We start from the raw sequence: 26,170 nt of genomic DNA on the forward strand, positions 1-26,170 counted from the left end.
GTAACCACTCAGATTTCCAGCAGGTCGGATAATTGTGGATTGGCTAATTTGGTCTATCATGCCACGTTAGACCACAATGTACCGTCTCCAGTGACATCGGAGTAGGCCTCTAGTAGAATCCTTCGAGCTAGCTCAAATGGTGTTATTTGCATTAACACCGTGAATATTAGCTTTGGCTTTAGTAGAGGATTGCTAGCTCATATGAAGCCTTCATACTCGGCACCAGACAATGACTCCAAAATGGTATCATCAGTAAAAGCTTTAATATTGTCTTGGGGGAGAGTATGTCATACCTCCTGAGTTTGCCGTGTGTGGGGGAGACGGGTCAGGTGCCGGTATATCCTTGAGGGCGAGAGGGTTAGTGGGAAAATCTCTATGTTGAGGAGTGAGAGTAGAAAAAATGCAATCGGCTTGAGACTTGTTAGTAGGCAATGCATTAGGATATGGATTAAGTAGTTTACTAGCGACATTAGAATATACTAGGTAACTGGAGATGGAAGATGAAGTTCGTGTCTGACCATGGCCTAAGCTGGGGGGTGGGTGGCTAGGTTTGTGGGATTTCATAAATCTTGAAGCTCAGTGATATCCTCAGGACTTATGTTAGGATATTCAATATGGGTGTTATCAAAAGTGTAAAAGGACATTGGTTAACATGGATTCTAAATGTTTGTAGATATTATGGTGTAGTTTTAGAATACCAAAAGGGTGATGTAAAGTAGACTCACATAATTTTAAGTGTTGGTGAGTATTGTAGACTTCTAGCCACCCATGGCTTCCATTGATAACTTTGCGCTACTACCCCGGTGTTTTGGGAATATCATCTGGAACAAACAGATCTAATTTTTCGACACTGTTTTCTAGGATTTCAAAGTTTTGGAGTACTTGACACCAAATACAAAGGTTTAACACAATAGGGTGCAATGTATAAAAGTAAATATTTTGTGGATTAGTTAATACTACATCTCCTCGCAAAATTCCCATAATGATAGTGGGATCAACATCACGCTTAGTATTTTGCTTAATGAGGGTTAGTTCACCTAGGCTTAAGTCCTTAGACAGATTTATATCATATTGAAGAATTAAGAGGGTTAGTGTAGATAAAAATAGAGTAAGAGTTTGAGGAGGGGTCCGAGGAGTTACTGGCAACTAACCTATCTTCGAGGCTCGCTCAAGGAGTAGGCACATTTCATCTGTAGGCTTTTGTCTTTGACAACGGTCCTGTATAGCCTGTTGGAGTTCCAATTCTTGTAGACACGAGTCATTGGTGCTGAGGAGGTTTGATATGGGGCTGCTTCTTAGACCATCTGTGTAGCATCCAACTCCTCAAAGTGCCTTGTTGCTTCCTAATATGCATGTCTGATGGTAGCCTCTCTTTCCTGAGCTTCTGTGATTCTTTGAAGGCTTTCGGCAGCTAGTCTTTGATTGTCTTGTAATTGTTGGGTGACTTGCACCATTGCCTCTTGGTGTGCAATCATTGGTGTGCAATCACCATTCTCTACATCTCAACTGATTGCTAATGGTATCATTAAGGGCTCTCACCTTCTCTGCATCATGTGCCTTGTTTGTCTGTTCCTTTTCTTGTTGTTGCAAGTGGGTAGCTCTGCTTTCTACTTCCTTTAGACTTAAGGATAACTGTTGGATCAGGCTTTGTAGCTCCTATTGTTTGGCCATGGACATATGCTGGAGGTCTTGTACCTATTGGGCATGAATGGCTATTAGCTCGTGGTTGTGTAACTTTCTTCTGAAGTTAGCCTGCTCCAACTGCGCCTTATGATCTATATTCTCTTTAATTCTTTCGATAGTAAGTTGGCTGAGAACCAAATTATTATTTTCTAGCGCTTTGTACCTCGCCTCTTGCTCCTTGGTGGCCTTTAAACTCTTCATGATCACATCTCAATGTGTGGCCTCTGCTGTTGTCAGGTGTTCTTTTAAGGTTTGTACTTGTGTGTTGACTCTTGAACTTGCTTCCAGAGTGCAGCATTATGATCATGAAGCATATGTGTTGTGAGGAGATGTCATCGCCATACTCGTTGCTCCAAAGTGTTGCACTTGTGCCCGCTGCCCCTTCCAGTCCAGCATGCGGCAGGTTCAGTAGCCCATCCAAGCCTTCCACAGTTTCCTGCAAGAATTGTTCATAGTCTATATTCTATAGGAATGACAGCTGTGGTATTCTTTCTTTGTCCTCCAGATGCCTTCTTTTGCTCGGACTGGGTGTATCTTCATCTCTTGTCTTTTACCTATATCCAGTGGCACTGCTGGATCTTGCACTGGGATCGATGTTGCAGTTTCAAGTTCTCGAGGTTCTTCAACTGGCACTGCTTCTGCTCCAGTCTCTGGCTCCATTCCTGCAGGTGTATCTATCATAGTAGAACCTTGAGCGGAGATAGGGTTTTTAAGATTAGCTGAGCTAGGCTTTGAGGGGGAGTCATCTGCTGTGTTTCTTCTTGTGTGGCATCACTGACACTGGCTTCTTGTTGTTCAAGTGCTTCTTAGTACGATTTGATCTCTTGGGCGAGCTCAGCCTCAATCTGTTGCATTTCCTCAACCACATCTAGAATGACGCCCTTCATCTTTCTTTCCGTCTTCTTTTTTCTTCCTTTCTTGATCTCCTTCATTATAGCTTTTGTTTTTGCCCCTCTTGCATCTTTGCAGCAGTTAGTGCTGGTTGCTCTGGAAAGAGTGCCAATCGCATTTTCTCTTCTGGTTCGGGTTCTGGAATGGTCCTCTGAGCCACATGGGTCAGGACTTGTGTCATGAGGTATGGGTTGCATATCTTGGATTGATAGGCTTTGAGGTAGTTCTCCATTTCCCGGTGTATATAGTATGCCCATTCCTCCTCCTTCTCTTCATGGACTTTCATGATTTTGTTCAATGGTACCCTGTTGTATCAGTCCACTGGCTTCATCTGCATGATTAAAGACATCGCCCTGCATGCCTTCTCTGTTGCTTCATCTCTGATGTTCTCATATTCAGTTACATTAGAATAATAGGAGCTCTTCTTTAGCATAGCATCCAGGGGCATCTTGTCAAAGGCATGGGCATGTATCTTAACTGGTGGTGGGAGCTGCAGAGCTTCACGCACGGATTAGATCTTCAGTGATCAGGACCTACTATGTGGTGCCATCGGCTTTCGTTATTGACCCCACTTGGTGGCTTTGTCATATGTTTTTATGTATTCAACACAAATCTCCATGTCAATATTCCTGGGAAGAACCTATGCCATTCTGCCGAGACGACCCACCTTCTCCAGCTTGTCCTTTACTTCTATCTCTTCCAGAATCTGGAGGCACTCTGGGCTGTGGTACTGCAGCGCCACCTTTCCATGTGCCGTATGTATCTCCTTGGGCTGATGATGGCACCATGGAAGGCTTGGGTGTATGGGCCCAGGTAGTTCATCTTTGGTCCCCATGTTGACCTCTTCTTTTGGCTCACTGGGGAGCCCGTAGCACTAGCATGTGTTACCGTGGGGGTCTCTGCAGCTTTTGGGTCTGAGGTCGACATCTGTACATGTAAAAAGATCAGTCTATAGACTGGTGGGGCATTTATCACTCCATGTTGTTGTTTTTCTTTTTCCTTTTTTTTTCTTTTTCATATAAATGGCAAGAAGGTTAATTGTGATGAGAAGGGTGTTACTAGTGTGAGCAATAAACAAGGTGTGTGAGTTACGATATTGAAGAGGTCAAATTATGTAACGTGATCGTGCAGGTGTTCAAAAACATGAAAGTACAGGTCGTGTGAGGAGTAATCTCATGAGTTGGGGAACACCCAAGATGAAAATCCGTGAGATGGATTTTCGTGAGACAAAAATCCATGAGAGTTAATAGCATGAAAGTTAATAGCGTGAGAAGGTTTTCCGTGAGACGGAAATCCGTGAGAGTTAATAGCATGAAAGTTAATATCGTGAAATGAATTTTCGTGAGACGGAAATCGGTGAGAGTTAATAGCGTGAAATGTATTTCTATGAGACAAAAATCCATGAGAGTTGATAGCATGAAAGTTAATAGCATGAAATGGATTTCCATGAGACGAAAATCTATGAGATGGAAATCCGTGAGAGTTAATCGCGTGAAAGTACAAGTTTTTGGGAATTTACGTGAAACTATAGGTTTGGTCGTCGTGAAGTATTTATGTTTTGTTTTTCTTATAGATTTAATTAGTGCATGTTGAGATGAGACCGCCTAGTGGAGTTTAGAGCAAATAGCAAGAAATTGTTTGATGAAAATGCAAGATGGTTGTTTGGCGTGCAACGACTTTGTGTGCCTGAGACATTCAATTGATTATGATCAGAGTTTGAAAAGATGAAAAGAAAAGAAAAACAAAGAAGGGCCCAAGCTTCCACCTTAATGCGTGAATGTCGATTAGAGTTCGAAGAAGCGAGGAGGGATGCGATGCAAGAAGATCGATTCCGTTTGAGCACACGATGGAAGGCTTTTGCAAAATGACAGAAAAAGAAAAGATTTTCAAATTTATGGCACAGCCGTCGGACTGGGCGGCTGCCTTAATGAGGAATGCCACATGTCATCCTATGATTGGTCCATGAAAAGTGACCATTTCACAGTGTGAAGCACTTTGGACCAGTTCACGGCGTGAACTGTTTTGGATTAGTTCACAGCGTGAACCTTTTAAGATTGGTTCATGGCGTGAACCTTTTTGTATCAGTTCACGGTCATGAACCTTTTTGGATCATGAGTGTGCAAGATTGATACCTTCTATTTTTCTTCATGCTCAAACATTAACACGTGCATATAAAGGAGTGAATGATACCCAATTTTTCCTTGTATCCATTTCGTGACTAATGGATACCTTCATCTTTTATTGCCATGTGAACCAAGGCAAAACCTTGGCACTTCTGGGTAGGTGTTGTTGCACAAGCGTTTTAGTTCCGTGTGGGAGTTCTTGATTCTTCCCTCCACCCAACTGAACAGTTTTACTATTGAGTCCTATGGATTGGGGATTTTATCCATGTCCATTTGCTGAACTTCTTTTTTTTTTCCTTTAAGGTCCTTGTCCAGCTCCTTGATCAAAGTGGTTATATTGGTATTGTTTTGGCAATATTTGACCCATCTTGTTGAGTTGTCTTCTTCCTCCACACCAGTGTTTGTGCAATTTGAGCATTGGTTTTAGTTGGGAGTTGGTTTCGCATGCTTTTACTACCCTTTCCTTTGTATTCGGGGGTGTTTGCAAAACGATGGCTACTGGGGGTGGGGTTTGGGCACCCAAAATGTCGTATTGCCTTGGTAGTAACCTTGTGCAGTAGCAAATCCTTTCGGACCCATTGCTTACAAATGCCTTGAAGAGTGTTGATTTGTCTGGAGTACCACCAACCTGATTGTGGAGGCCATTTTCAATCTTTTATCTTCCTTTTAAACCCTTCTTATTGTTTCCTTATGAACCTCCTTCTCCTCCTTGTGGGACTGGTTTCTAAGTTGAACCTTGCGCACCCATTGCTGTGTACCCTATGACTTAGGATATTTTTTACGTAGGGATTGCAGAATCGCTACCTTTTTTGCTTCATGAGTTGATGTCACCATGCTTGGTGTTGCTATCTTCTCAATCATGGCCTACTTTCTTGTGTTTGTCAAGCTCCATAAGGGTACGGACATGACATTGTCGTCCTCGTTCAGCAGTGTTGTCCTTTTTTCCCATTGGATATTACATTTGCTCGAGAAAATCCAGGATCATCCTAGGATCATTTCCTCTTCCACGAAACCTGCAGGCATGACAAACACCTTCCCAACCAAGGAATTATTTCTGATGGAAATGTAAACACTTAAAAATCCCTCAACTTTCATAGTTGTCAAGTGTACACTGTGTACTTGTGCATTGGTGGGTTCAAGGTGTGGTTTATTTAAGGCTACCCATGTCTCATATGAGATCAGGTTATGACTTGATCCTGTATCTATTAATGCAATGCTCGTTGCATGACATTTAGTCGTAGAGAGTTCCATCCTGAGTCGTGCTGGCTCAATGTTCAGTTCCTCTTCATCCCCATGAGAGTTAAGGAAGCCATGTTCACATGCAACATTCTTTTCTGGAGTAATTTTTTTGGCTTTGGCCTCCCTTGCCTTAGCCTCTTCTTGAGCTTACTCGATTTTTTCCTTTGCGAGCTTCTTTTGTTGTTTTAAGAGAAGTCCTTGCAAGAGCATCTCTTGGGTCAATGGTCCAAAATATTTTTTGAGGTTGCTCCCGTTAACGTAACCCTCCATCTGTACGCCATCAATTGTCTCAATTCTAACTGACCCCTAAGGTGTGATCTTAGACACTCGAAAGGGTCCTAGGCCTCTATACTTGAGTTACTTTTTCATGGTGCTTCCTACACCATACATGAGGACAAGGTCTCCCATTTCCAGTTCTTTTTGTTTCAAGTTTTTGTCAAACCAATGCTTTCTGCATAATTTCTCGGCCATGAGTCCATGCAATGCAATTAGTTTGGTCTCATCAAGCTTCTCTAAATCGATTAGCCTTTCAGCTAATGCATTCTCTGTCAGATGTTCTTGCACTACAATCCTTAAGCTCGGAACTAGGTATTCCATAGTTATTACTACCTCAACACCATAAGCTAAACAGAAGGGAGTGTATCCCGTTGCTACCTTATATGATGTTCAATATGCCCATAAGGTTGATGTCAACTTATGCTCCCAGTCCGTTTGACTTGCTTCCAAAGTTTTCGTCAAAATAGTACACAAAATTTTGTTTGTACTCTCTGCTTGACTATTAGCCTGTTGATAATAAGGTGATGATTTTCGATGGACTACTAAGAATCTAGCAAGTAAATGATCAATCACCTCATTAATGAAATGTGAACCATGATCACTAACTAATTCTAATGGGGAGCCAAATCTCGAGATAATTTGCTCATATAAGAATTTTGTTGTTGTTCGTGCATCAGCTCGCTTCTTCGAGGCTCTGGCTTCTACCCATTTGGTGAAATAGTCCATGTCTACCACGATCACATATCAGGCTTGCAAGGGATGTGCCGTTCGACTAATGGGTCCAACAAAATCAATCCCCCATTTCTCAAAAGATTGTCTTACAATAACAGGGGTGAGCAGCATCATGTCCCTTTGTTGTGGGATAGCAAATCGCTAACATTCTTCGCACCTTTTGACAAACTCTATGGCATCCCCGAACAACGTAGGCCACCATAATCCTGCTTGAAGTACCTTGCGAGCCGTAATCTCTCTAGCAAAATACCCTCCAGCTATCCCTAAATGAGCTTCATCCAATATCGTGACCAACTCATCTTCTCTCACACATCTTCTTAGGACATTGTCCTTACCTAGCTTATATAGTTCTCCCACAATTAATTGATAAGGTGCAGCAAGCTTGATAAGTCGCCGCATTTTATCTTTGTTCAAGGGTGTTTCTTTGCGAAAAACCATAAGATAGATAATCCGATATCTCCTCACTCCATTCGGGCACCATGTCCAGTTCGAACAAACAAGCATCACGGAGGTCATCATCAACACCAGTTGTTGGTTCCCCATTTGGAATTCTTGACGTATAATCAACCAACACATACTGTGTCCCTTTCCTTACCCCGTAACTATAAAGTCAAATTCCAATAGTAATAGAAACTAGCGTGTGATTCTTTTCGTGGTGCAAGGCTTGTTCACCAAGTATAATAAGGCTTGATGGTCCACAAAGAATACGAATTTGTTGGCCAATAGGTAATGTCGATACTTCTTAACAACATAAACCATGGCCAACCCTTCTCGCTTTGTGGTGGTGTAATTCACCTTTGCATCATTCAATTGACGAAACTAGTGAAAAGCAGACTGGATAGTCCAATTTGAACTCACCGGGCTATGCTAGTACACATCCAATAACAAAGTTTGATGCATCAATATGTACATGAAATATGAGGTCCCAATTGGGGGGTCTTAGAATTGGCGCACTAGCCAATGCCTACTTCAATCGATCCTATGCTTCTTGGCATTCCTCAGTCCATTCAAAGACCATGAGTAGCTTGTACAATGGCCTAGCGATTTCAGCATAGAAGATTATGAAGCGGCAGTAATACCCAACGTGACCCATAAATCTTTGCACACCTTTGTAATTAGTGGGTGGTGGCAACTCCAAGATCAACTTGACCTTGCTGTCATCCATGGATATACCATTCTTTGAGACAATGTGTCCCAATATCACACCATGTTTGACCCAAAATTGACACTTTAAAGGGTTTAGGAATATATGATATAATCGACATCGCTCAAACACCTTCCTTAAGTAAGCCAAAAGGTCTACCCATTGAGAGTCTACACACAGATCATCAATGAATACCTCTAACCACTTCTGTAAGTAGTCTTTGAAGGTTGTGCACATCAATCATTGGAATGTTGCTGGGGCGTTAGTAAGACTGAAAGGCATGACTTTGTATGCAAACGTCTCCCACATTGTATTGAAAGTTGTCTTATGCTGGTCTTCTAGTGCTATAGACACCTAATTGTAGCCTGAAAATCTGTCCAAGAAGCTATAAGCTTCTTCACCAGCCACTCTTTCCAAAACATGTTCCGTATAGCGAAATGGATAATGGTCTTTCCTAGTAGCTGCGTTGACCTTTTTAAGATCAACACATACCCTAAGTTTCCCATTCTTTTTTGGCACTACTACGATTAGTGACAACCAATCCGTATGTTCTATCTCAACCAATCCGTATGTTCCATTTCCTCCTTTACAATTGTCGCATACTTAGGACTCATCTGGTATGGTTTCTGCCTGGTTGGCCTTGATCCTTCCATGATTGGGATCGTATGCTGCACCACCTCAGGTGTGGTACACCCTTCATCTCCTTGTAGTTCCAGGCAAAACAATCCGTAAATCCCTTAAGGAGGGTAACGAGCTCATTTTCTTCAATTGAAGCAATATAAACAGGTTTGGCTTCCTTCCCTTGTCCCACAATATCAACTTCCTTGACTTCAACAGGGCCGTCATATGATGTGGACAGCCCATCTTCCTTAACCCTTTTTGCCGTCAGTCGGCGGACTACTTTCCGTTCATCAACAATGTAGGCTTTAAAGTGGTCTGGTACTGAAGCAAGTTTGGTTTATCCTCATAGTCACTTTTTGTTTTAGCCATGACTTTCCTGGCCTCTCACTCGTCTTCTGCCAAAGCTTTATTCCATTTTCGACACCCAACTTTCATAAGCTTAGGTGTTTCTGGCTCTTGAAGGATGACTTTCTCCTTATATTTCCCTTCAAGTGATATCTTACTCAATTCCTCACCCCAAACCTTAGAAAACTCATCGTGTACCTTAGTGGCTTTGAGGTATCTCAGCCACTAGGCATCCATGGGTTTTCTTTGTAATAGGGCATTTTGTCGAGCAATATATCCTTTCTGTTTTAGCCATCTTCTGAGGCATTGAGCGCTGGTACGGCCTTGTGATCCAGTCCCTTCTATGCTAGAGGTCTCCTCTTTTGATTCTTCATCCATGGTTTGCCAATTGACCATACAGACAGAGGTAGTGGAAATGGTTCTAGATTCCACATATTGGGTCCCTCTGAGTTACATCACATCTATGGTAGCTAACACATGCATCCAATTTTCACTGAAATTCGGAGGACGAAGTGATGCCATACATTTCCATTTCCTCTTCCTCTTTGGAATTTTCCACCATGGGCTGGCATATTGTGCGAATATGGTTTGCTCAGTTATGACCAAATCATTACCGAACAGTTGCCCTTCCATGGGGTGTGCTCTCCACGTTCTCAGATCTGTCTAAAAATTTTGTAAATCCTTACGCACATACACGTGATCTAATGTCCAATCGTGCACCAATTTGGATTCCCTCATGAAGGGTCTCTCCAATATTATGTCATATGAGTCTGGTTGCGCAGGAAGTCCATTACCACAAATGTATGATCGTAGTGAAACGTAAAGAGTTTGAGTTTCACATTCTCCAAAAGCCCAATGGGTCTTGAAGAGGTTTTGTCTGCCATTTTAATGATTAGATCGAGTTTTTCCCAGTTTTCCCAACACCATTTTGTGATGATGCTAACCCCCGCCCCACCATCTAGAATAGCCAGTGCCTGCTGCTAGTACCTATTGTTATGATGAATCAAGATTGTAGCATTAGTGTTCACTTTTGTAATAATGTCCCAATTGATTAACTAGTATCTTGATGACTCTGGTTGTTCTTCCCCTTATGTGTTTTAGGGTTATTTCTACCAGAGGTAACAGAACATCCTCTTGTAGAACATCATTTTAATGATTAGATCGGGTTTTTCCCAGTTTTCCCAACACCATTTTGTGATGATGCTAACCCCCGCCCCACCATCTAGAATAGCCAGTGCCTGCTGCTAGTACCTGTTGTTATGATGAATCAAGATTGTAGCATTAGTGTTCACTTTTGTAATAATGTCCCAATTGATTAACTAGTATCTTGATGACTCTGGTTGTTCTTCCCCTTATGTGTTTTAGGGTTATTTCTACCAGAGGTAACAGAACATCCTCTTGTAGTGTCGGCTACCCTTAGTCCGCCTTCTACCCATTCCTTTATGTCTTCCCATAGTGTTGGTGAATTGGTAGTTGTCCCAATGGCATTTGCATAGACATGGATAGTACAGCTGCGAGATTTCCTATGTCTCTAGGTTCCCTAGCGATTGAGGGTTCCTTCCATGGGTGTGACTCGTATCCATCCCCAGGAATGGATGGACTCATCCTTTGCATCTTCCTCAAACATTCTTGAGATTGTATTCCCTTGAGATCCCTCTTTCGTCTCTTCTGGAATTGGAGTAGGTACGTCCAATTCTTTTTCCCTTGTTGGCTCGTTTCTTGGATACATTGTATCCCTGACCTGGTTAGCCCTTAGTTCTTCCACTAAGGCCCTAGCATCTTCAAGCTTCCTTATCTCCTCTTTGGCATTTGGGTACTCCCTAACTCCTTTAGGGGTTGATGGTCTTTCCCCTTGCACCTCTAGTGAGGCTCTTTTTGATTGACCGCTTAATCCCCTTCCTCTCTTGATTGGGTGACCTTGGTGTCACCTTTACCCACTTTTTTCACTCTTCTTCCCCTTCTTCTCTTGATTGGGTGGATCCATCTTGGATTGTGACCTTGGTGTCACCCTTACCCACTTTTTTCACTCTTCTTTCCCGGCCAGTTCTGGAAGTGGTCGCATCATCTGCTTGGTTCTTCCCCTTGTCCCCCAATCAAGTCTGGGCTCGTGTCAAGACATTGATGAGTGGCATGATATTTCTAGGCTGCACACTAATGGTCCATATGGTGGTCTGGTTTTAGAAGCGGAAGTCAAACCACTTGCGCGGTATGGACAATCCTTGATCAAATGATCAATGCCACATTTAGTACAAGTAAGTATTGGCGTGTCATTGGGTGGAGCAGTCAATTGTTGGGGTTGGTGCATATGAACCACATTCTTGTTTGGACACTTAGCGATTCGATGCGGCCCACTGCAAACAAAACATTGTAGCGGTTCTCTCCTCATGTTTGAGTTTATGTCCTTTCCCTTCCACCGTACCGTGGATTGCAACACATGTACTGGCATGTCATTCTGTAGGACATAGAATTCTAGTACGATCTCCGTAGCTTCCTCATAGTACTCTCAACTAAGTTCTACTTCATGCACCATATCAATATCTTCTGATGGCTCTTCAATCAATACTTGGTTGATTTTAGCCTATAGTAGTTGTGGTGGTAGAACAGGTGGTGCTAGAGGTGAAGTGTCCTACACCCAAAACATCCCCCTAGGTAAATAGGAAGAGTTGGGCTGTCTTGCAGCTGCAGTGATTTGCACAGGTGGTGCTTGTAAGGCCAATCGAGCCCTCGGTGCCAGTAGCTATGCAACTTTTTGGAACCTTGGATATCTACACACGAAAGTGTCATGATTCCCTAGTTTGACACAGTGTGCACAATAGAGTAGTGGCCTTCCTCTCTTAATTGTGGACATTCAGTGGTAGTGTGATTCAATCTACACATAGAGCACCACACCAATTCCCTACAGGGGTAAAGATGGGTATGCCCATGCCCAGATGTTTCTCTTCCCTCCTTTACCTTCAAGTTCTCCAGTTACTAAGCTCGTTCCACAGTCGTGTTTCCGCTTGCTTGCTCCGAGTTCCAATCTCTTTGGTGACTCGAAACACTAGAAGTAGTTGTTGTTGCCGAAGATATTATGACATCTTCCGGTTGTGGCAATTCCATCATATCATCTTCATATTTAATTGCCAATTTGCAACATGCATCTTGAGTAGCCGGTCGGGCTAGTACCAGATAACCATGCATCTTGTGGTCTCTAACTTCTCTACGGAAGCAAGGCAGCAACTAATTGTCAGTTACCCTTTCCCATAGTTTGCACCTTGAATTTAAGTGCTTTAGTCGAGACACGTAGTCTCTCATCGACTCCATTTCCTTTTGTTTGATATTGTGCAGCTGTGCCACAGGACTCCATCTATCGCCACTTTTGGGAGAGCTGGGCACAAACACATTCTTGAGTCGTGTGAAGTTAACCTTATCCTCGGGTTTGAGGGTTCAGAACCACTAATGCGCTTTCCCTTCTAGGGTCAGTGTGAGAAAGCATGAATCATTGTTACATCACTGGCTGGCCTGTAGGTTTCACATGTGGATTCAAAAATATCTACATGTTGAATAGGATCCCCATCCCCAGAGAATTTTTTAACGAGCTTGGAAATGATGTGTGGCTTCATCTAGGAGGATCGGGATTCTAGAGTAGTGCCTAGTTCTCTTACCATTCCTCGGCCCATTTTTGGAGCCATATTCAACAGATCTGTCCTTGTGGCTGCATTAAGATTGAGGGTTGGATCCACCCTTGGTCTTTAAGGAATTTCTCCCCCCCTACCTAGACCTCGTCCTCTTCCTATGTTGGATCTTCTAGGCATCTATGGTCCATGGGATGGTCCTACCACTACACTTTGGAATGGCTCATCATTAGTCACCTTTGTAGAATTAAGAGTTCCATTTCATGTAGGAATGTAGGATGATTGATCATCTGCTCGATGTCCTTTTTAGTGTACAGATGGTCTTCCACTTCGCCCGCCACTCTTGCAAGGTTTTCCTCTTCTTCTAGGTTACAAACCCTTCCTCCGCTATGGGCTCTTCATTTATGGGTTCTACGTTTAGAATTTCTCCCTCACTTCTTCCCATGACTATTTCCGACTCTTTACCCCATGATTGGAGTAAGTTTACAGTTCCCATCTCCTTTTGTTCGGCTCTCACCCTTCAAGTATTGAGCTCTTGCTTCCTTAAGCTCAGCTCTCATAGAGCTACCATTCCACCGCGATCCTTTTTAGATCTAACTCTACTTCCTTTGAGGTTGGAAAGAATACTTGACCCGTCCTGGCCGCACTTTACATGTCTCTTCTCATTCAGGGGCGCCAGTGTTTAACAGCCTTGAATTTGACAGTTGGATAGGCACTTCTTGCCTTGGACCAAGTCCAACGCTGGTTGATGGATCTATGCCCGCAGATTGTGCTTCTTCGTCATGGGTGGATTAGAGACCTAAAAATCCTCGGGCGATATCAATGATACCACTGGATCTGGTTAGGGAGGGTGGTTTTTCCTCTTCCCCAAACCCAGAGTATCGCAGCCCTTCTTCCATGGATTCTTTACTACTAGTTTCAACGATGGTTAGATTCCTTAAGACACTCAATTGAGTGCTTACTAAGTGTCCTGAACTCACACTTTTTTGATAGGAAGATCCTGGGTGATTTGATGCACTGTCGTCAGGTGTAAGGTTGTCTCCGATGATGAGCTTTCCAGAACTCAAGTGCATGTATGTATGATTTGATAAGCTATTTTGCTGTCCCAATTAAATTTTGATAAGCTATTTTGCTGTCCCAATTAAATTTTGATCAGATTCTATCAACTTGTTTTTGAGGCCATGAGCTTGTAGAGAACAGTTCACAGCGTGAAGTGTCAAAGAACAATTCACATCGTGAACGATTTTCTGCACTTTCACGTGTTTAAAATTTTTACTTTTGGAATCAGAATTTCACGTTACCTTGTTATGATTTTCAAATTTTTCAAGACTTCCTTAGCCTTAATCTGACTATACCAAGTTCGTGAGTTTGATTTGATTAAGGTGTGAAATTGCAAAAAAATCTCACGTCGTGAGAGATAAGGTTTCACGTCGTGAAAAGTAATTGGTTCACGTCGTGAACTAAAAATAGTTCACGCCATGAAGGGTTCTAAAATGGTTCACGTCATGAACTAAAAAATGGTTCACGCCGTGAAGTGCTCTGAAATAGTTCACGTCGTGAATGATTTTCTACACATTCACGATTGTTAATTTTGTCAGACCTCGTGGTGTCAAAGGTATTAGGATAAGGCTACCTATTTTTGGCAAGGTAATCCCGTGAATTGCGACATTGATCATGGTGTTGATGCCAAGAGTGGTTCACGGCGTGAAGTTACAGAAAACGGTTCACATCATGAACGATTTTCCTGTAGTTTCACGTGGTAACTTCTCGCGTCGACTTATGTGATTCTAGGTGCAAAATACTTATCCAACTATTTCCAAAATGATTGTGGCACGCCTAAGGAGTGTGCTACAAGTTCAAGACACAGTCAGTGGCTCCTTATTTTTTTTATTTTTTGTTAATTTTTAAAAAGAAGAAAAAATAGAACACTAACCTGCTCGTTCACATTGATGATTCCAGTGATGCAAACATCAAAATTAACTAGAAAAAATAGTGAAGCTCCCTTCCAAGACCACTCCACCACACAAATACATAACAAACACAACCAATTTCTCATGATTTTTTACTTCCACACAAATCTTATCTATTCATTTCCTACACAATGCACTACCAGAATGCAAAGGCAATCATGAATCTTATGCAATGGGAGCTAAAACTCCAAGAGGAAGAAAGAAACAAAGGTGTTTCCCTGGCAGCATCACCAAAAATGTTATGGCCTACCACAGCTCCAAGAGGGAACTCAATGCATTCACCTAAAGGAAGAACAATAGAACACAACTGTCATAGAGCACTTACCAATGCTTCGAACTCGAGTCCCTTGAGGCCTCCAAGCTCACTTGTTAAGCTCCACCTCCACACTATCAGCATAGAGTCGCTCGCACCGTCGCATAAGGCAATCACTCTCTCTCACTCTCCCACACAAGCATAGAAGAGGCACAAATGCTAGAATGCTCTCTCTCAATATCTCTCAAGATACAAAGAAGAGCTCTCAATAGCACAAAGGGGGATTGTGTCTTTTCATTTTATGAGAAAATACCTAATATACATTTGGCCCTTATTCACACTTGGGCACCCAAAACTTACTTAACTAAGGCCTTGGGTGGCCAATATCTCATAATGTATAACTTTTATAGTGCCTTTACATGATACTTATTAATGTCCTCATTCAATTGGAGGAGCATGCTTGTTAATCCAAAATGGGATTAACACGATCGTATGTGAGGTAAGGTACGGGTGTTCTCTTTTAGAAGGTATGGGCATTCTCTTTTAGAAGGTACGAGCATTCTCTTCTAGAAGGTACGGTTGTACGCAAGGTAAGGTACGGGTGTTCTCTTCTAGAAGGTATGGGCATTCACTTTTAGAAGGTACGGACGTACGCTGAGCAAGGAATGAGCGTTTTCTTAAAAGGGAACATGCATGGCTTATTAGACGGCACACGCATATGCTTGAGGAAGGAAAGGACGTGGCTTGGAAGATGGTATGAGCATTCTCTTGTGAAGGAATGGGCGTACTCTTATGAAGGAACGCATGTAGGCTTGTGAAGGAACGGGCATAGGCTTGTGAAGGAACGGGTGTACTCTTGCTAGACCAAGCAGATCTCTTCAATACTACACAAGGATGACGTGTCTCCTAACAGCCACCCACTAATATTCTCCTGACTATACAGTTGTACCCTGTTTGTACCCCTCTTCAATGCTCTTTATGCCCTTATAAATGCACTTTATTCTCTTTGAATGCACACTGCTCATATTTATGCACACTTTATTCTCTTTGACTGCACTTTATTCTCTTTGACTGCACTTTATTCTCTTTGAATGCACATTGCTCATATTTATGAAGCAGATTTGAAAAGATTTGGCCAGGAGGAGTGAACGGCCATGGCCAAGGAGCATACGATCGTGGCTCTGAGAAAGTGAATGGGTGTACACTTCTCCAAAACAGGCAGAGCCGAAAATGCACCAAACTTCCTCCTGAGATCTCTAAGATTTTGGATTTTTCTTGATGATTTTTTTGTGTTTTCTTTTCGTGGATGGATTGAGCTAACCTTAAGCTCCCCAATGACACCTAGAATGCTTGACAAAACCTACTAACCTAAGATTAATTTAAAGGTTAAGCTACTTATGCAAGTTTTAACTAATGTTGAAGGAAACAAAATTAATGAACTTCAAGAGCAAGGTTAGGCACTTACTTGTATCTCCCACTTTTGGTGGACTCCCAAGCTCCTCAAGATCCATTGAACTCCATTGTTAAAGGGAAACGAGATGAATTCACACAAACAAGCATAACAAACCTACTACTAGTGGATTCGCATTCCAACCAGGCAAATCAAAACTCTAGCAAGTGATAGAGTCTGGAGGACCCTAAGCAAAATGCCTATCCCCGACACTCGACACCAAATGTTCACCAAATTGAACATGCTACCTTGCACAAGACAGGGACAGAAGAAGAGAAGGAAGACCATGTAAGGGTCAGCTTGGGGGCTAGCACTAGCCAACCCTAATGAGGGTTAACTCCCCTATGTGAGTCCACTACGGGCTCACTCCACCTCCACTTGTGTCACTCAAATGTAGCTTCCACAAGCTAGGTAGTGAGCAAAGAAGAAGGGAGCTATGGAAAGCTCAACCTCTACTCTATGCCTTTATGTGTGCAAGAGTGATATCAAGAAGAAGACAAGAAGAGGGAGAAGAAGAAGCAAGGCAAGAATCATCACCTACATGCACACAACCACGACCAAGCAAGCATACAAAACCACGACCAAGAGAGAGAGAGAGAGAGAAGGCAAACTCAATTGTGAGTTGGATTGTCCCTTTCCGTATTTCATAAGTCACTTATATACATGAGCTCTCTCTTTACAATGGCCGACCACCGCCCATTTAACAATTAGGGGCCCAAAACTGATTTCGTACTGGTGGTGGCCAGAATTACACGTCATAAGCTTAGTCATCTCATATATCACATGAAGCGCTTAGCGCAGTTACATAAAAATGAGTTACAAGAAGCATAACCATGCTTAAAAATGATGTTAACCAGTGTGGTTAACAGAATTTTTATAGGGTTGGACTAAATGGCGTACATTATTGGACCTATGTTTTACACCCTATGAGATGAATTATTGGACTAAATGGTGTACATTATTGGACCAATTTTTTGCATCCTATGAGATGAATTTTTGTAGGGTTGGCCTAAATGGCGTACATTATTGGACCAATGTTTGGCACCCTATGAGATGTTCAAGACTAGGCATTACAACACCCATTTAGGAAGCTCACACAAACTTGGATGGGATCAAAGGATTTTCCACCAATGATGTGGATGTTTTATGATGAACATTAGTGGCCATAGCTAATTGTTTGGATTGACTCCTTAGTTCAAAGCTTAGAATTCATACCGATAGTGGCCTTTCCATGTAGTCTCTCAACTACCGAGGGGTGCGGGAGGTGTGCCCCAGCTATAACCACACATGGTTCTCACCCCCGGTAGTCTCTCAACTACCGGGGGTGCGGGAGGTGTGCCCCAGCTATAACCACACATGGTTCTCACAAATGTTTCCAAGCTAAGAGATTTGTTTTTTCAATAGGCTCAAGATTTGAAAGCCTTAACTTAGAGAACAATAGTGGACCGCCCCACAGGCAAGGTTGCTTAGTTCCTTGGCTGCCTATCCTCCTTTTACTAGTTGTTCTCTCATGAGAAGAAGAAGAGGCACCCAGACTTTATTAGAGCTTGGTTGAGTAGGTGGGAGACATATTTTTCCATAGTGCAATGTCCAGAAGAGCACAAGATTATGGCGGTGAAAATGTTTCTTAGAGGTCATGCCTTCACATGGTGGCAAGATCTTAAACATAAACCCACTACTGTGAGAACACATGAAGTTGTCAAATCTATGTTTATAAAGGATTTTGTGATAGTTCATGACTGTGAACTTTTGCTAAATGTAGACTATTCAATTTGGCATACCCAAGAAGACATTTGAAGCATTCAATCTAGGAGTTGTAGATCAACTAGAGTGCATAACCAAGGGGACATTTGAAGCACCCATCTAGGAGTTGCAGTTCAGTTAGAGCATATCCGAGAGGACATTTGAAGCATCCATCTAGAATTTTAAAGAGCTTATTACGAAGTTCTCTGATCGTTATGTTTGCTTGCTCTTTTTATAAGCACTTCTGTGGGATTCTCTAAATGAAGTGATAGAACACAATAAGATCCTTTGTTGAGGATGCTTTACACTTTGCTCGTAATCCATCATGATACAGTTGCATTGCTTGAAAAGACACTATAGGTTCTTCTGTCGAGGGAAGTGGAATGAAGAAGAAGAGAAAAGGAAAAAAGAACCACTGAGCTATAGCTCCAATTAGGGCACGTCTCTCCTTTTGAGCAACCAAAGTTAAGACATCCTGGAAAGAGACCTCGAAGATTCTACTACAAACCTTGAGGCTTGTAAGGGAATGTTTTAATAAATATCATAAAGACTTGGTCACTATGAATTTATGTGTCCATTCAACAAGAAGCCTCTTATTACTGTGGAGGGTGGAGGCGGCAGCAATGATGTGCAACCTCAGAGGCACATGTACACTTAGTGCAGTCGTTAGGCACATGCACACTTAGTACAATGTCCACTTATTATTGATAGTATTGATGTCTATTTTTCCAATAGTAATTGTGAGGATTACTGCTTGAACATGGGGGCGTTTGGTCCACATAATTTAGTCCACATGTGGGGTGAATTCATGCAAAGCCCTAGCATGTATTGTTTGATGATGGGAGTACTCACAATTTTATTAATGCTTCTTATTACATATCCCAATGGTGTCAAGTGACCATCACTGTGTCGTTAATATTGCTCAAGGCATTACTAGTAAATGTTAGCAAAGGAAGGTTCCTCAAGTCACTTTGAAGATTCAAGACTACAAGGAAGAGAGTTATGCACCTTGATAGTGTAGATGTTTTGCTAGGAAGGAGTGGTTTTAAACATAATAAGAAGAAGTTTTCTTTATATGGTGATCTCTATGGTCTAATGAGCAAGATTTCTTCTTATATAGATTTTTCAAATATATCTTGCGATGATAGTCATGTTTGTCCTACTTTAGAAAATATGGAAATGCTTTGCAATGATGAATGTGATGTTCTTTATTGTGTTCTTAAGAATGACATGCAATTTAATGATAGTATTTTGTGTGTCTTTGCTTAAGAATAAGTACAAAGCAACATTTCTATATTCTATTTAGAGCCATAAGTGATCCAACTACTCTCATGTCCCAAGGCAATGGGTCTCTATGACCTAACTAGTCACTAGATGTAGCTTCCATATCTCTGTCAAATACAATTGACTTAGCTTAGTATTGGTTTGTGTATAATTTATCTAGTTTAACATAACAATTTAATCAATCCCTTCTTTTTAATGTCCAAAAATCCCATGAGCAATTGGAAAGAATTTACAAGTGTCTCCCCCTTGCCTAGCCCTAATTTAACTTAAGATCTCATTTAATTTAATTTGTCAATTGCCTTAGTTTAGTGTTGGTTTGTGTTTAATTCATCTAGTCTAACCTAATAATTTTATCAATCCCTTCATTTTTATGTCCAAAAATCCCACTACGATTGGAAAGAATTTATAAGTGTTTCCCCCCTTGCCTAGCCCCAATTTAACTTAAGATTTCATTTAATTTCACGTGTCAAATCCATGACACAAAACCACACAAAGTCACCATGGGTACACTTACATTTCCTATGTACAGAAAAGCCTCTCACATAATTCCAAAATTTAAAATATGTGTGTTAATGTGAGATGATGTTAGATCACTTAACTTTAACTTTATCTATTAATTATAGTCATGAAGCCTCTTACTCTTGAGACCAATTATATATTAGTCAATGAGTGATAAGTCATCTTGGGAGGGCTCCATCTCATGTGGAGATACTTGGTTGTAGCAAAGTAGTCCCACAATGTTTCACCCTCCTCTTGCTTCTTGAAGTTATAGATCTGTGTGATGGATCTCCATCTAGATTCACTAGCAACAATAAATGTGTATCTCAAGACCTTGTAAATTGGCCTTTTCATGTGGGTTTAGAGTCCTAAACCATTAGCTTGCTTTCCTTTAAGGCAAAGTTTGAATAAACAGATCTTGGTGGGATCATGAATCTTTCCCATGGCCTCGCAAATTTGATCGAACTTCTCCTTAATTAAAGTCTTGAGATAATAATAAAAAAGAATCCATAATTAAATGGACACTTAGTATTAGAGGCGTTTCTTCACATTAAATGGATGATTAGAGTAAGAAAACTCTAGTTTCACGTTTGGAGTTAGAGAGTTTCTGAGCCCTTAATTTCTTGTAAATCAAGGGCTTAGAAAACCTCTTCTTTGTATTTAGAAATCAATTAAGGTATATATAGAGGTTTACATGCATATGAGTTGATTTGGTTATGTGAGCTTAAAGCATTGTTTGAGCTTGGAGGCTTCGTATTTTGAGAGAAAATGAGAGCAAAGGATTGCAGCTATTTCCATGCATGTTCTCGGGGTACAATACTGAGATGGAAAGGGATATTTGTCATAACTAACAAGTACATAATGTACTTTGGAGAAGATGGCAGACTCCCATGTACTAGGGAGTCCCCCATGTTATGCCATGTGTCCACACCTCAGGGCTTGTGCATCTCACACTTTCCAAAGCATGTACTCCCTTACATTTTCCAACACTTGGAGCTGTTAAGAAGAGAAGAACTCAAATTTTCCATCACACAAGTTAAGTTCAACCTTAGAAATCAACCCTTTGCATTGGGTAGCCACCACCCCATACAAATATATATGCAAGAGTACTACATACCACACACATTAAGGTGGTTTTCTCTCTCTAAAAACCACAAATTTATAAATTGATAATTGATGGTGAATTTTGAACTATTATCTCTCCTTTCATACCCCAACTTGCCAACCATAATGGTAAATTTTCATGGTTTACTCTAACTAGTCAACTACATAGTTATAAAACCATACAATTTGGATTTAAATGTCTCAATCCAACTATTTCTCATTCAAGAAACTAATTTTTCACACAATTATGCAGGAAATCTTATACCTTTAATTATTTCATTAAATCACTAAGGTTTCAACTTTTTAATGATTTTTCCATGTATCAATTACCAAGCTCTATTATAGTTGATCATTTTAATCATTTTATGCACGTCACATGTATAAATTAATCAAAATTCACAACCAATTAACTCTCTAATTATTTATGATTAATCCTAAATCAATACTAAGGACGAAGGACTAAGGACTAAGCACTAATTAATTAAAATTAATACTCTCATACCAAATGAAACTCTCCATAGTAAGAATGCAGTCATATGCGTGTCCACCCAAGATCAATACTCACAAAAGAAAGTTTGAGAAGCATGTTCGAAGCACTTGAAGTCATGTATACCATCATATGATGAGCACACACAAACATGCACATAACCATAGAAGGGGTCGTCAACTATAGCATTCGCCACCTAACCATAGGGTCTAAATCATACACAATGGTAAGCCACCTGCAAGCTAGAAACCAACACAACCCTGGCAAGCCCACACCCTCAAGGCATGCACATCCCATACCACGCACCCCTAGTCCTCCACGATTGTCTCACTGGTACGGTTAACCAGTGGGCTAACCACAAGCTGGGTTCCTTGGGAGACCCCTCTCTTAAGGTAGAGTTCCACATGAACTCTTGCACAATTGAGCCACAATCCTAACTACATAGCCCAATAACCGATCCACACTCCTATAAGAACTATGTCTGACCGATCTCTAATCACTAGTCTCATTATGTCCAAATACGAGAGAGAGAGAGAGAGAGAGAGAGAGAGAGAGAGAGAGAGATCACAAGAAACACAAAAGTGTTCAACGAGAAAGAGCTTCACTATACTTTGAAATCTCACATATATAGAGTCTTTTAGTTGTTGATGCCCGTTCACAATTTGGAAGCTCCTTAAGCTAACCTTAAGGCTATATATTCATGATCCAACCCAAACTTTTCACATGAATGCACCTTACAAGCTCTCTAGATTCCAAATGGGAACTCAACCACAGCAAATTAAGTTCACGACCTTCAATTTCTTTTAAAATTTGCCTTGGACAAATGCTTAGGAATTTGAGTGCTTGAAACCATATTTATAGTTATGGGCATATACCTAGATTGTGCTCATTAACACTAGTTTTATAACCAAGTGCATGGTTTTTTTTTTTTTTACCAGTGAATTGAAAATCCATGGCCAATGAGCACAATGAGCATTTAGTACATGTTACTATAATGAAAACCAATTGATTTATTGGGGAGAAAAACTTTTAGAAATCAAGCATTGCTTTAGAGCATACAAAAATGCTGATAGAACTTACACAATATATGAAAAATGCATGAGGATCACTTACATACAAGACAAAAACATGTAGGACAAACATTAAATGCATGCAACATGCCTTTTTAGGACGAATAGAAAAGTTAAAATTCAGTGACTAAAACTTTGGGAATAATAAAACTAAAAGACACCCATAGTCCCACATGGTGACAAGTTGACCCCCAAAAACTCAAGAGGGGGTTCCTACGTAGGAACACCCTTACATTAAGCACTCTTATGTACACAATAATCTAAGTACTAATTAGCTATGCATCACTTACTTCTTTATCTTTTAACAAATTCTAGCTTTTCTTCTAGAATTAACCCATGCTTTAACTGAAAATCTTACTCACATTTTTAAAATACAAAGTATCACTAGCTCATCAATCAATAAATTACATTACAGGTAAGAGCTTTCTCCTCACACCTTTGTTGCTTTAGTTCCAAAGGGAGATCCTCCAAAAGGTTGGGAAAAGCTTCTACACCATGTCACCTTCTCTCACATAACTTCTAGACATGCCTAGGCACCCACATTCACATGCCTTGGCATCTTTGCATTGCCTAATAAACCATCATATCACACGATTCACATCCTGATCTCTGATACACTTGAATCCATGACCTTTACATGGCTAAGCAAACCCCTACATCATGCGATTCATATCCCATATTACATCCTCGTGCAGGTCATTGCAACCATCATCATCATTATGTGCCTCATCAAATCCTAATGTGGATTGTCAGCACTATCATGCTGAGGAAACACTGCTCATGGAGCGTCTCTGCGATCTCACGCTGAACACTTGATAGCAAGGCTCAATCTCCTCCTTATGTCCACCACCAGCTCCATCCTCTTTATCTTTCTCCACATCCAGCACCAACACATGATCATTAGGGTCATCAGAGTTCCCATCACTCTCTGTGCTTGAGTGGCATCCAAAAGCCAGTGAGGTTAAGAGAGGCAGACCCATTTCTTCGCGGTCCTGAAGTGCCTGCCATGCCTTATTCATGGTGGGGCGAGCGGCTGGGTCATCCTGCATGCAGCAGAAGGCCAGTTGGAGAGAAACTCTGACCTCTTTGGGGTTAGCTTCAAGCAACAATCTGCCATCCAGGGCATCCTCATACATGCCTTGCTGGGCTTGGAGATAGATCCACTCCAAGAAGATGGGGTCATTGGAAGCAGCCAATGCATCCACGATGTTGCCCCTCCCAAGGACCAATGATAGCAAGACAAGCCCAAAGCCATACACATCAGTAGCAGCTGATGCTTTGAAGCTAGAAAGCCAAGTGGGGGATAAATTAGCACTACCCCCCTCTCTGGCACTCTTCCAAGCTATTATCCTCTCTCTCACACAGAGGTCAGCTAGCCCAAAATCTGCTAACTTAGGGCACAAATCTTCTCCTAGCATGATATTCTCCAGCTTCACATTGCCATGAGCCAGGCATTCTCCACACTCCTCATGCAAAAACAGCAATGCCTGTGCCACCTTCATCGCAATACCATACCTTGCATCCCAATCAAGGGCCTCTGCACCCTTTAAGAGCACCATATCCAAGGACCCAGCTTCAAGATACTCATAAACAAGCAGCATTTCAGCTCCTTCTAGGCAAAATCCAAGAAGTTTGACAATGTTCGTGTGATTAACACAGCTTGCTTGGTACACAGATGCCAGGAAACCATCTTGCCCCCCACCTTTGGCATCCACCTTCTTGACTGCAACTGGGGTGCCATCAATCCACCCTTTGAAGATGGTGGAGTTGGGCTTCCTGCCAAGCTGGTGGCAGAAGTTGCATGTGAAGGACTGCAGCTCTTTCAAGGTGAATCTTCTGATGAGGGGGGTGTTCCCTTCTGCTGGTGTGAAGAGGTTCAAAGAGGGGAGAAGCTGTTTTTGAGTATGCCATCTTCTAACAAAGAAGCTAACTGCAGCAAGGAGGAGGATGCAAGCAACCACAATGGAGGAGAAGGCACCTAAAACAATGCTTGCAACAGGCAATGGCACATGAGGTGAAGATAGTGAGGGATGGGAGGGTCCTTGGGCCTCTGTCTCCTCTGGCTTTAATGGGCAATTCTTCAATGGCTCACAGGCGAAAGCAAGGCGAGAAAAGGAAGAAGACCCAGAGAGGAGGCTTGCAGAGACCAGGTGCACTAGCACTGGCAAAGGCTGAGGACCCATGGTGGGCTGCACACAGCAAATGGGTGGATAAAGAGGCTCTTAAACAATTGAACATATTAATGATTGTTGGATTTTCATGGCTGTGTGTGCGCGTGTTGGTGAGAGAGAGAGAGAGGGAGGGAGGGAGAGAGGGAGGGAGGGGGGAGAGAGTGTGTGTGTGTGTGTGTGTGTGTTAAGAACTTGCAAACCTAGGTAGACACACTCACCACCCAATCTCGGAAGCTCTCATATACTCATAAATGCGCGCATTGTGAGGCACTCTACGTACATCGCCCTCGCTTCCTTTCAGTCGGTTGCTAGGAAACCCCCATTGAGTAAAATTGAGAAAAATCTAACTGCCCTTGTCTCTATTCTATATATGTTCGAACACATGCACATACCCACGTCGCGTAGCCCTGATGGCATCAAACCCGGGTCCTCTCACTGGAACCCAACTGTTCTACCAACTCAACTATGCGTTCGTGGGCTTGCCCCTGTCTCTATTCTACAATGATAAATTTATTTTGCATAATTTCATTATGTAAAATCTAACTGCCCTGTCTCGTTTTCACAATCTTAATTTATTTTACTTAATTTTATTATAATCCTTTCACCTTATTTTTTTAATCTTGCCTTGAAAGTAGAAAGTACATTATCACCCACACCCACTAGTGCCATCACGGTGCCTTTTTGGTTGTCTTTTAGAACTCTACCTTGCATGCCTTTGCCTTTTAGAACTCTGCCTCGCACCTTCCCTTCTCTTCGATTTACAAGGATAATTTGGTTTACATATAATTCAATTATAATCACAGCATGTAGTACCCTTTTGGTTGTTTTTCAATAGTCAAGACGTCTTTATTTACCTTGGTTTTAATTTTTCCCTTCTTTAAGCACTTAGAGGAAGCCTTCTAAGTTCTCACCATGTACTCCTCTATCTAGAAAAGCCTCTCTTACTTTAGCATGAAAGTGTCTTTCCTACGATATTCAAAAACTTTCTCTAGGATAAACCCTCCCAATTAATACTTTAAATGGGATCACCACCTTTGTGTATTGCTCATTGCCATCACATGACAAATATTGAATCAGCTTGCTTTTATTGACGGTGAGTTGTTGGTTACTTAGAGCTAAATGTTTAGAACATTCTTAATTATTTGATGCTTTGAATGGGTTCTCCAATTTTGCGCATTGCTCAAGAGTTATCATCACTTGTGGATCACCTTGCTCTTATTAACGGTGAGTTGTCGGTTACTTAGAAATAAATGTTTAGAACTTTCTTCATTTATGTGGTACTTCATTTTAGAATAACTTTACACTTTCCATGTGGTGTATGTAGGAGGGTTGATGCTTCTTTAATATGGAGGGATTTGTAATGAGTCTCTCATAGAGCACACCATAAGGTTAAAACACTAAAAATTAATAGTACTTTGGGAGTTTCTAACAAGTACCTTAGAAAGGGTTTTCATCTTTCACATGATACACAA

The 26,170-nt window shown here is 41.5% G+C and overlaps 1 protein-coding gene across 1 annotated transcript; it reads right to left on the reverse strand.

Moving 5' to 3' along the window:
• Positions 1–22,866: 22,866 nt before the first annotated feature.
• On the reverse strand, positions 22,867–24,818 carry LOC147640358 (G-type lectin S-receptor-like serine/threonine-protein kinase SD2-5). The gene has a single exon (XM_086779630.1). The coding sequence runs from the start codon at positions 24,708–24,710 to the stop codon at positions 23,286–23,288; it is 1,425 nt and encodes a 474-aa protein (XP_086635756.1). The 5' UTR covers positions 24,711–24,818; the 3' UTR covers positions 22,867–23,285.
• Between the last annotated feature and the right edge of the window lie 1,352 nt (positions 24,819–26,170).

The sequence above is a fragment of the Cibotium barometz genome, chromosome 3, assembly GCF_041138505.1.
Source record: "Cibotium barometz isolate CiBa-2024 chromosome 3, ASM4113850v1, whole genome shotgun sequence".
Taxonomy (NCBI): domain Eukaryota; kingdom Viridiplantae; phylum Streptophyta; class Polypodiopsida; order Cyatheales; family Cibotiaceae; genus Cibotium; species Cibotium barometz.